This window comes from Ictalurus punctatus, chromosome 3 (assembly GCF_001660625.3).
Source record: "Ictalurus punctatus breed USDA103 chromosome 3, Coco_2.0, whole genome shotgun sequence".
Taxonomy (NCBI): Eukaryota; Metazoa; Chordata; class Actinopteri; order Siluriformes; family Ictaluridae; genus Ictalurus; species Ictalurus punctatus.
The window spans coordinates 19,400,666-19,411,965 of NC_030418.2; the positions used below are offsets into that span (position 1 = coordinate 19,400,666).

The 11,300-nt window shown below is 37.4% G+C and overlaps 1 protein-coding gene across 1 annotated transcript; it reads right to left on the reverse strand.

The window, feature by feature from the left end:
* Positions 1–1,785: 1,785 nt before the first annotated feature.
* cxcl12a (chemokine (C-X-C motif) ligand 12a (stromal cell-derived factor 1)) lies at positions 1,786–9,180 on the reverse strand. Its single transcript, NM_001200203.1, has 4 exons — positions 9,080–9,180; positions 6,630–6,747; positions 4,527–4,610; positions 1,786–2,425 (listed from the first exon to the last, which is right to left on the reverse strand). Exons 1-4 carry the CDS (start codon positions 9,144–9,146, stop codon positions 2,395–2,397), a joined length of 300 nt encoding a protein of 99 aa, NP_001187132.1. The 5' UTR covers positions 9,147–9,180; the 3' UTR covers positions 1,786–2,394.
* Between the last annotated feature and the right edge of the window lie 2,120 nt (positions 9,181–11,300).

Here is an 11,300-nt window from a genome sequence, read left to right on the forward strand (position 1 = left end):
AAGCTCACTGTTTAGATTTTCTTGTATAAGCACAAGTATTTTCTCGATATGTATGCTCTTAGTCAGTATGAACCAGGGGTGGAAATGGGTAATTAATCATTAGGGTCTGTTAGATTTTTACTTCTTTTTTTTCACCTCACTGTATGAAATGGAGTGTAACTGTTGGCCTAACCCCCACAACATTGCCTACAGCCTTCCTCCCTAATGCTGATTGGGCATTATGTTTCCTGGCCTGTGTGCCTGCAGGCTGCCAGTGTAAAAGAGGCCTGGCTGCTTTAATGACTGCTTTAAATCGCTTGACAAGATCATTTTGGCAGTCATGTTACTGACAAATTTCATATACTAATTTCCTTCAGAGGTGTCTGGCTGACAGAAATATAGGTTAGTTTTATAGTACACTGAATGTTTTTTACTCGTCAGAATAGCTGTACACACTGCTGTGAAACAATATTTTTCTATTTGGAATCGCTGTGTAAAATTAATTGTTATAAGGGCTTGTTTTCCCAAAATCAAAAGTACATTTGTCCAATCTAACTACTGCTTAACCAAAGAAAAGTGAACTATTTGCTGTGGATGGTATTCCTTATAATAGATCAGCTCCCTTTTTACAACAGGACACAGTAAATAAAGTGCATTATTATACCATTAATGAAAGGTATTAAGTATTTTAGTACAGTAATTTAAAATTTCTACCTCTACCTCTTTTTAATCAATCTCATTGTATTGTGTGTAACAATATTCTAATCTAGTTAGCACATTAGTATGATTTCTGTAGAAGCTTGTTTCCCTGACATTGAGAACATATTATACAGATTTATCTCATAATTGCGAGTTAATATTACACAATTACAACTTCTTATCTTGCAGGCGAGAGATATCATGCAATTGAGACTTTTTATCCTGCAATTGAGATTTTAGATCACAAAATTGAGACTTTTTATCCTGCCGTTGAGATTTTAGATCACAAAATTGAGACTTTTTATCCTGCAATTGCAAGTTAATATCTCACAGTTGTGAGCTGACTTCATGCTTCCGCTTATTAAGTTGTCCCCCTACCCCTAACCAAGCCACAGCAACACCACAGGCACGCTATACTGTTCAGCCTAAGAAATGGAGTGGAGAGAGATCAAAAGTCACAGATGTGATTTATCTTAAAATTATGAGACAAATAGAGTATGATATTAACTCACAATTGTGAGAATGATTGTGTGGCAGCCAGTTCTGAAATTTAAAAAAAGTAATTGCAATTACTTTCACGCAACTACAACTTTTCTTTCTCAGGGTTCCATGATATTTATTAACTCACATCTGTTTGGTAAAAGCTGCCATTGCAAGAAAAAAAATTGCATGTTTTCTTTTTTATACATGGTGGAAAAAAACTTCCGTATATTTCATATCTTCTGTGTCGACTGTTTATTTTTATATCGTGTTTAATTTTATGTGCATTTAATGAAATTATTCTGGTTAATTCGAAATAATTTGGGTTAATTCTCAATGATTCTGCTTGCATGTGAATCTGTTTTATGTTTTTTTTGCCTTCTATACACTGCCTGCTCAATTAAGTTAGTTTGACTCCAGATGTTTCTTTGCTTACACAATGATAAAAATGAGAAAAAAGAGCATTCCTTTCCATTTCTTTTCTCACAAACTGTTTCAAGGGGAGTATGTTCCTTGAAGGAATTCAGATTGCTTAGGTTGATCTAAGTTCAAGGTTTTTTTTTGGTTTACGTTTGTATAAAATAACACCCTGTTAGTCATAGAACAAAAACACAAGCAAGTTTTCACTTTTCGTGTATATATACATGTAATATTACATTCACATGCAATATGCAGTGTTACATTTTTTTTTAAAGATATGGGTTAATTAAATATGATTATTAAATGAGTGGAGAAAGTTGACTCCCTTCCTATTTGTTCTCCTGTCAGGTATTCTGCCATTGGGACTCAGCTCTGCACCAGTGTGTGATTCCTACTTTACTATTTCCTATTGTATGATATAGTGTAAGAATACTGTAAGTTTGCAGAGTTTCGGATGTTTGCTCCAAAATCATCAGTACTACATTCAGGTCTACCTAACTCTGTAACAGACAGGCAAGGAGCAAACACAACTCCAAAAATATCTCTTTACTGTTTAACGTTGATATAAAAAAACATTTTATATACATCTCATACGTATAAAAACACACTCATACATATATATAATTGCACATTGTGCTAACACAGGAGGTGCCTATAGCGGCGGCAGACGTGGTGATGATGACGTGGCGAATCATTGAGAGGCAAGCAAGGTTTGCAGGTTAAGTGCTGGTTCAGCAAGCATGCCAGAGCAGTATATGGTACAGGTACATATCTGTGGTGGTGGCTCACAAATGGGCTTGCCATCCAGCTGCTTCCTTAGTTGCCCTGTTGCTTGGCCTTCTTCATTCTGAAAAAGAGACAAAGAAAAAAATCCCATTAATATAACATTGAACTTGCATGTACATATATTTTCCACTACATCCTACCAAAATTACGAAGACCTAAGTAAGCACTTTAGGTAGTGAGCAGCACCATGATATTAATAGCCAGTTGTTAATATTGAGTGCTAAAGCAATGTGACAGTGAATGGAAACAGGACCATTTCATAGTCTGCCAAACTCTGAACAGGGAAAGCACTTAGAACATGGAGCCAGTGATGTTGGCCATGCTGCACAGCAGACATGTCAATGGGTTTTACAAGCAGTTTATACTTGTAAACTGTAACTACATAGTTAGCGAAAGGTTTTGGCTTTCCCCATGAGAACCTGTCTGCGTCCAAATATCCCTACTACCTTACTATACTGTAGGCGAAAAGCAGTACGCCAAAGAAGTAGTATATCTGAATTCTCAGTATTCATAAAACTGGACGTTTCAAAATACCCGGATGACCAACTGCTTCCACTGAGAGTCTGCAGTATGAAACTCATGGACATTGCACTATACCAAAAGACAATCGGACTGGTGCGGAAGAGCTGTCCAAATCAAAATGGCAGAAGGCAAAACGTCGGCCCTTTTTTTGTTAACTTGTTGAAAAACAGCTGCAGTGCAGGTTCTCTAATCTCTTAAAGTTTTTGCGGTTATGATGGCGTCGTAGGTTACATGACAATGCCAACACGGCGGACGTCATATGTACGGATTGTATTGTTACTACACACATATACTGATCAGTACGCACTGTATCAACAGCCGAGGACTAGGTGCTGAATTGAATGCAGTACATACTGTCACAGTATGTGATTTCCGATGCAGCCACTATCATGACAGTGATCTACCTATTAAAACATTGACCCACAATTCAGCAGTCAGTTCAACAGCAAATCTAATAAATCTGAAAACTATAATACAAATGTGGTACATCTCACATATCTAATATATCAGGAGTATGCCAACTTCAGTTCCCTTTATTTAAGGCAAATGTACAACTTCCCCTCTCTCTGAATGAACACTGGTCCTGATTGCACAGTATGAGCTCATCAGCACCTAGCAGCTTTTCAGAGGAACTTGTGTCCATTGTCCACTGGACATCTAGGACTGTTTTGTTGTGCAGACTAGACTGTTCACACCTTTTACATAGTGTTTATATCAGATGCCCAGTGGACACTTTTAAAATGTGTGTGTCATCTGTGGATGTAGTAGTATACAAACATTCTTTTACCTAGAAGGATCCCTGGCAAAATATGATTAACAATTGTTTGTGTTAGAAAAAAAATCAGGACTGACAGTGTAGTGTGCACTTAGGAAAATTTAGTGCTGTACAGTAACTTAAATGAGGCCTTCCTGGGACACACAGAAAAAATGTATGCCTTTTCAACTTTCCTGTATTTTCCTGAACTGTATTTCATAAAAATCTAAATATCAAGTATATATAACTTCATGTGGTTTAAGGTAAGTATACACTAATTTCAGCATGCCATTATCTTGATGCTATTTGGTGGTTTAGAAAGGCATCCAACTGGAAATCCTAATCCTTCACTGCTTGCTAGCTATGCTCATGTTGTAGTTCCCAGAAATCCTATAAAACCTACATTTGGACACCAAGCATGTCTTGTCTGATTAAAAATATCTGCAGTAAGTGAAAAATCTGTATAAATGTGAATTTTCCTTGAACGAGGCCATGACATGAGAGCATGTTTTGCATTAGGACTGTAGACATGGGCTGGTAAGCATTAAAATTATGTTCAGCAACCAAAGGTATACATATTTCACAGCTGCTTTTGAAGTATGAAACCAGGTTTCATGACTAAAAAACACATGGACAAGGGCATTTGTGGAAATGTGAGAAACAGGAAAGCATGAAATATCACTGTATCTTCAGTTACCTGTTTTAATGCGAGTACTATGCATACCGTATATTTAGGAAAAACTGAGGGTGTGTTTATAGATCTGGTTGATCACGATGTAGACATGCTGATCATGTTTGGCAAGTCTGATTGGCAATATGTTAAAAGACGTGAAAAAAGTGCAGTATTTCAGTATTTCTTTCCTCATGCAAAAGATTTCCTACTTACTTTTCAAGGGCTTTGTCAAGGTACTGCTGTAGCCATTTTGTCTCCGGATTGAGGCACACCTCTTTATTGCTCTTCAGTTTGGCACTGTGGGGGAAAAAATACATAAAATAATTCAACTATATTTATTCAATCATACTTATTCATCCGTACAACTCATCCATGTAATTATTGCATGTCTTTTAAAGCATTAAAGCATTTGGTCCATTGTAAAGAAGGTTTGAATGCAACACAATAGATATGCCATAGTCAGCATTAGCTATACAAAGGCACACATAAACAAGGGCTGAAGCAGCCGAAAAGCTCACTGCCGCTCACTGAAGCAGTTATTTTCTCTTCTAGTAAGTGATATACCGTGGCAGGCTTTTATTGTCTGTTATTGTTTTTCTTTGTCTCCTTTCCACATCCACTTTCCCATCTTGGCAGACTGTCTTACAGATCACCTTTCAAGCCTTCAACAAGGACTGCTAAAGCTTTGTCAGATTCATGTGTGCTCTAGTAAGCAAGCACAAAGTTATGGATGCAAACAAACTACCAAACTGTGTATCTATATTTAGTTTATATTTTGAATTCCTTTTTTATATATAAAGGGTGCTCTAGTTTCTCAAGATATGTAGGATTATGGTTAATATTTTATTACACATAATTACCAATGATCAATAATCAAACATCCTACTTAACCCTCCTATTTTGTTCGGGGGAAAAAAGTTACATCCATTATGTTACGGATCAAGGTGACTTCCACAGTTTAAATACAAACCTAAAAAAAACATTTAAAAAAAAACCCATCTTAAAACAGTAAACCTTTTTATGGCTTGTCCAAGACATATTTGCATAAGTTCATGACCCTAAAAGAGGAAAATTATTCCTCAATGATTGAAAGAGAGATTAACCAGTATTTCAGACATCTCAAATGTGGAAATGGGTTAACCACATACATTAAGTATAAAACTTCCACTGAAGGTCACACATTCAGGACAGAAGCATTTCTAACCCCTTGAGGATCCAGAACCGACTGGCAGATCCATACGTACATTTCTGCCTCTCAAAATCACATATTTTCCCAGACTTCCCACCTTAGTTGAATTATCTTATCACTTAGCACTTTGTCATACTGCTGTATCATCATGCCGTGCACTCTTAACAGAAGCTATAGGTATCTTTGCTGATATTTTCTGTTTATAGGAGTGCATCAGAGACTGGTATTTGAAGGTGTGTCTAGATTTTACTAAGAGGAGTTATGCATGTCAGGTCTCTGGACAGCAGGTAGTAATTACTTCACAGCAAGTGACGGCCAATAAAAAACTGTGGCATATAATGTTACCAGTTTCACTCATCAGGACAGTTTTATGGTATAAAGGATCCCTGGGTTTTGAGTACTGCTTCTGATCTGTCCTCTGGGGATTTCACGATAAGTCCTGTGTCAGTTACATAGATCCATGTATCTGTCCATGTGTGCACAGCTGTTTTGTTTATCCTTGCATTGCTGACTTGGTTTGAATGCTATAGATTTTTTTTTTTGAAGTTGTAGATTGGAGACATGTCATAATATATTACAGTTAAATTTTACAGTGTTGTTGTGTTTGTTTGGTAACTATATTGAACCTCCAAAGAATGTGCTTTATTCCTAAATGTTTTATTTGAGCACCGTTTAAGGTAAGTTTTAGGTGACTGGTTGGTAATTGCTGGATGTTTTAAGTGTTTCCTGTCAACTGAGATGGAAACAAAAGATTATAGAAGATTCTCATCAGCATGCAATAATATGGCATGTGAGAAGGATTTTCAGGCACAATAGATGAGAAAATCCTTCAAGTGGAACCCTGTGACATCTTCCTGTACGAAACAAAACTACATCGATGTCTAGAAGACCCCCCCCATGCACACATACATAACATTTCCTCTGCATGTGTGCAATTGTGAGAGCGTGACCCACAGCATAATGCCAGAAAGGGGAAGCCTATTCCGTCTCCATTCACTGCTCCTTCAGCAGCAGGAGATTGATGGTGTGAAATGATGGGTCGAGGGGTTCCGTAAGACACCCCCCAAGAAGCAGTGCTGCATCAGGATCAGTGGGTGTGTGAGAAAGGCAACAAGGTTGATACTCACATGACTTGGAAAGGACAGTTGGGTGTGTGGACGAACTTTAGTTCACGGATGTTTCTCTGTGGGATTGTGCTGACTGTAGAACGGCACCAACACCTCTCGACCAGGCTGATAGGCTTGGCTGTACAGTGTTAAATAGTAAAATAAAGACGCATTTAAAAACCCACCTTTAAATTTACTGTGTATAATACCCACCAAAGCTAAAACAGAAATCACAGCTTGAACAAAACCAATATTTCAACATCTTTGTGCATTATAACAATTCTAAGGAAGTTAAGTGCATTCCTGATTTATTAGATCGTGAAACATATATGAAATATTACCACTTTGAATTTGTATAATCCCATGTTATTGGTGGAGAATATATATATATTTTTTTTAAATAAAAATATAAAAAGCACAAATACATCACAATATTCTGATACCAGTGTTGGTTGGCGAACAATACTATTTCCTTATTCTAATGTAACCTAACATTTGTAGCAGAGGAATATTTTAACACAATTTGTAGGTGTTCACAAAATGTTTATAGAACATTCATCTATAAATTTAGCACAAATTACACCATGTACAATGTAGCCACCTCTTAGTCATTGACATTCAGCTCTAGTGAGAGCTTCTGCATTGCAAGACATTTGAAAGTGTGTTAGTAACATAGACTGATAATTATTAGCCTACATTTTCATTTTTGTTTCTACAGTATTCTTTTTTTTTTTCAGGTTTTGGGTTGTTTTTTTGTTTTGCTTTTTTTTTGTTTTTTTTTTGCTCCTCAGACATGTTTGGAGACCTGCAACACTAATTACTGAGTTTTACAGAGGTATTTGGCCTTTTGCTTTTAAAGTGTGATGCAAAACAGATGTGCTCAATCACAGAAAATCATAATGATGTTTCAAAATCTTCGCTGCAGGTAGTTAGGTTGAATAATGAAAAAATATCATATCGCACCTTTCCAGCATCATAATTAGTTATGCAAGGTAAGACTTCTTAAATTCCTATAAAGCCTTTCAGTTTGCTCGTTAAAAGTTCTTCACTGCTGTGAGACATTAAAATGAGGAAAACAACTTAATGTTATAAAAAAAAAAAAAGCAGCTTTGTTGGGAAGTAAATAAATAAATGACCGGCAAGCAGTTTTTTAATGGTGTTTGTTTGTGCAGGCGCTTTGACTTTGGATTTGATGTGTAGATGTTTATTGTCCAATCCACATGTTCTGGGAATGGAATTTTTTTATTTGCACAAATAGGAAAATGTGTGATTGGACCTTAAAACAGTGGGGGAAACGATGACAGGTTCAACTAATTACAACGATTTCCCACGGTGTAGTAGAAATAGCATAATTGTTATGTCAGCACTGCAAGGTGTTGATTCATCACATGCTTTTTTGGCAATATTTCCCTCACATTCATGCTGAATGGATTTTTTAAGCAATTTTATTGAGCTCCTAGAGGGAGCTTGGTGCCCCAGTTGCAAACGTGCGCGCATAATAAACAATGATTACTTTTGATTATAGGCTACACAGTCATGGCGCAATATACGTCAGTGGAAAACATGGACAATGCGCACTAAGACAATGTATGCATCCAAACTCCTAGCACGATGTGAGCCCTTAGGGTGTTAAATTAACTCTTGCAGTGTTCGTTTGTCCCTATACAAACACTGTAGGTGTGAACTGAACACAGGGATTTTTTTTATTTTATTTTATTTTTTTAATATTGTTTTACTACGTGCAGGAGGAGGCGCACGTAGCCCAAACGGACATTGCCCACTCTCACAGAGGCTCAAGGGTGAGAATTACCTGCACTGAATCGACTGCTTTAAGATATGCAAACACCATTCCAGGTAATCTGTCAGCATTGTTATGCTAAAGAGAGATGGATAGAGCCCCTGAGCTTTTGTTCCACTTAAGTGCAGTCTGGCTCTATCTCTCACTTTCTCCCTCTCTGCTGTTTATGTCCTGGTCCCTCATTTGTGGGTAATTAAAGGAAAACAAAGAGAGTGACAAATACACATATTAATCAACCACATGTTGCATGTGCAGGCTGTTCCGCAACACGTTGGGTGCGTTGGAATATGATGCGGGAGGATTTATGTACAAATAAATTGCACTGAACTATTTTGGGAACTATTTATGAGTCGGACAAGAAATAAAAGTGAAAGAGTTTATACTGATTGAAAAGACAAGCTGGATTTAATAATAGCATGTTTGCATTCATTACAGTCGCAAAAAAATAATGGTATAATCTGACAGACTATTTAGACTTTTCCAAATTTTGCGTTTATGCACAGGATTACGCATATCAGCAGCCGCCAGATTAAATGAAAGGATTAGGATTATTTTACTTTAAATTATGATTAGGATTATTTTACTTTAAATTCAACATGTTTGATGGCAAAGTATCCTTATGAATAAGAATTTGCGCATGAATTATTTCTATAAATAAGCATGGGTAACTTACCGTCTGAAACAGATCCGTAGATAGTCACCGTTACCAGAACTGCCACTAAGATCACTCTCACATCCATGTTGCGTGTGAAGAAGAGAACCGCACTGCAGAATCCCGCAATGAGGAGAGAAGTGACCGCGTGCGCGTGTTAAACTCATCCATAGCCTCTCTACACCCCTATCCTGCCCCCTTTTCACCGACAGAGTAGGCGTTCACTCTGTGATTTACCGCCTCCTGGCATCCTCCACACTATTAAACATTTTTTGGCTTTGCTTATTGATCTTGGCTTTGCTTACTTATTATGAACCGTGACGTTAGATTTTTATTCTCATTTTTATATCTTGCTATGCACCCCTGACTGTAAACCAGATCCCAGCTCTGTCATTGCATTATTTCATTATTTGAATTTTTCCCATCACAATGTTTTTTTTTTCATGTTCACTTTCCAAAGAAGAACAAGGGTTGCCAAACAGCTCTGCATCCTTCAGAGGAATAAATAAAAGCAGGAAAGCTTATTCATCACCCCCCCACCACCACCACCACATTTAGTCTGTACATCAAATAAGATTTGTCACTTAATGTTGTGCTTTACTGAAATTCACTTGCTTTACTGAAACTTAACTTGCTGTGGTAAACCATGTCAGTGTTCAAACATGTTTTTGCAAACACGTGTGAGAGAAGTCCTGTGGTTTCTTTTTTTTTTTCTTTTTAAAAAAAATAACAATTAGATTTTCACTGGGCTAGAACTTTCCATTAAGTTATCCAGCCTAATCTCTGATGAGGTGGAATGAAGCAGTATGGGTATATTAGGATGTGCTGCATAACAGGACACAGATGTGAGCTCGGTTTCCAGGAGTATGACTCGAGCGTGCCAAGTCACTCACCTAAAATAAAGCTGAAGAGAAGAAAAGAGAGACCAGAACAACACAACCGTGCATTACCCATAGAAAAACCAGCATTTCATGCGGCTCAGTCTTTACACAGCCTTCTCAGAGTGCTTGCATGAATTACCAGCTTTTAGAGGTTGATGAGGCAAACACAGTGCTTTTTTTTTGCATACAGATCTATCCAAAGTGAACCATTGGTCTGATTACAGTTTGCACCTTAATGCCATTCAGAGTTTCTAATTAACCAACAGTTTTCATCGAAAATTCTAAATGGCTGTCTGTAAATGTTTTTGCATCTCCTTCATTTGTATGTGTTGATGGTTTACCATCACTTCATTGCCTTTAAAGTACTTTGAGTTATTAGCTTTCCTCTCTTCAAAAGCCAGGCACTGAATGGAGATTTCATTTTACAAGGTGGCACTAGTGGGAGAGTTCACACCCGCTCTGAGATTCTGCAGACCCGTTCCCAGTTGGCCCTGGCTAACGAGAGCGAGTCAGAATGGGAAGAAAATGAGACGAGGAGGCACAACTGTGGGTGGAAAGCACTAGGAGTAATTCATCAGATCCCAATTATTAAAGAGACAGAGCGAGAGACAAGGCTCAATGTTCTGGCGCTGCACAGTGTGTACATTCGCTTATCTGTGAATTAGCCCTGAAGGCTGGCAGATCAGCACCTCTGGTGGTTTAAAAGCCTGGCCATATGCTGACCCAGACAAAAGAAGCTGTCTATTATCACACCAAAGCACACCACAAACTCACTAGTAAGGATTTCATTTTTAGCTGTTTTCCAATTTATGTTTATTTGTGTGTTTGTTTCTTTGCCAATAATGTTATTCTTGTGCAGTATAGTTCTCAGGGGTCATATGTAAAACAACCCCAAGCATGTATGTAACCATGACTAATAAACACCATGGATTACGCAGCCCAATCTTTCATCTAAGCATATTTTTTATCTGAAATGTTAGAATGCAGCAGATTTGCTGTGATAACCTGGCAGCCACACTAATAAGTAGTTTGATGGAGATGATGAAAAGTCATAACTCTTGTGATTTTTCTTATCCAAACATAACTTTGAAAGCTAATACACATATTAAACTGGCCCAGTCTGAAACCACTGCTTCATTTTCAAATGGCAAATTCCTTTACTCTTTACATGGCTTCAAACAGCCCAGTGTTTTAATGTTAGAGATTTGCTTTGTGATTCAAATAAGCTGAGTTTACTTTGTAGAGGGGAAGTTAGATTTAACATAATGTGGAGATGGAAACCATTTAAAATGGACAATACACTGGATCGAGTAACTGTATAAAGTTTTGGTTTATGGTTTAGTCTTTCAGTGGCATGACCT

Coding starts and splice junctions, on each gene's coding strand:
- cxcl12a (NM_001200203.1), bottom strand. CDS start 9,146: ATGGATGTGAGAGTGATCTTAGTGGCAGTTCTGGTAACGGTGACTATC. Junction 4,611..6,629: donor AACTGTCCTTTCCAAGTCAT/GTGAGTATCAAC, acceptor TTTCCCCCACAG/TGCCAAACTGAAGAGCAATA. Junction 2,426..4,526: donor CTTGACAAAGCCCTTGAAAA/GTAAGTAGGAAA, acceptor TCTCTTTTTCAG/AATGAAGAAGGCCAAGCAAC.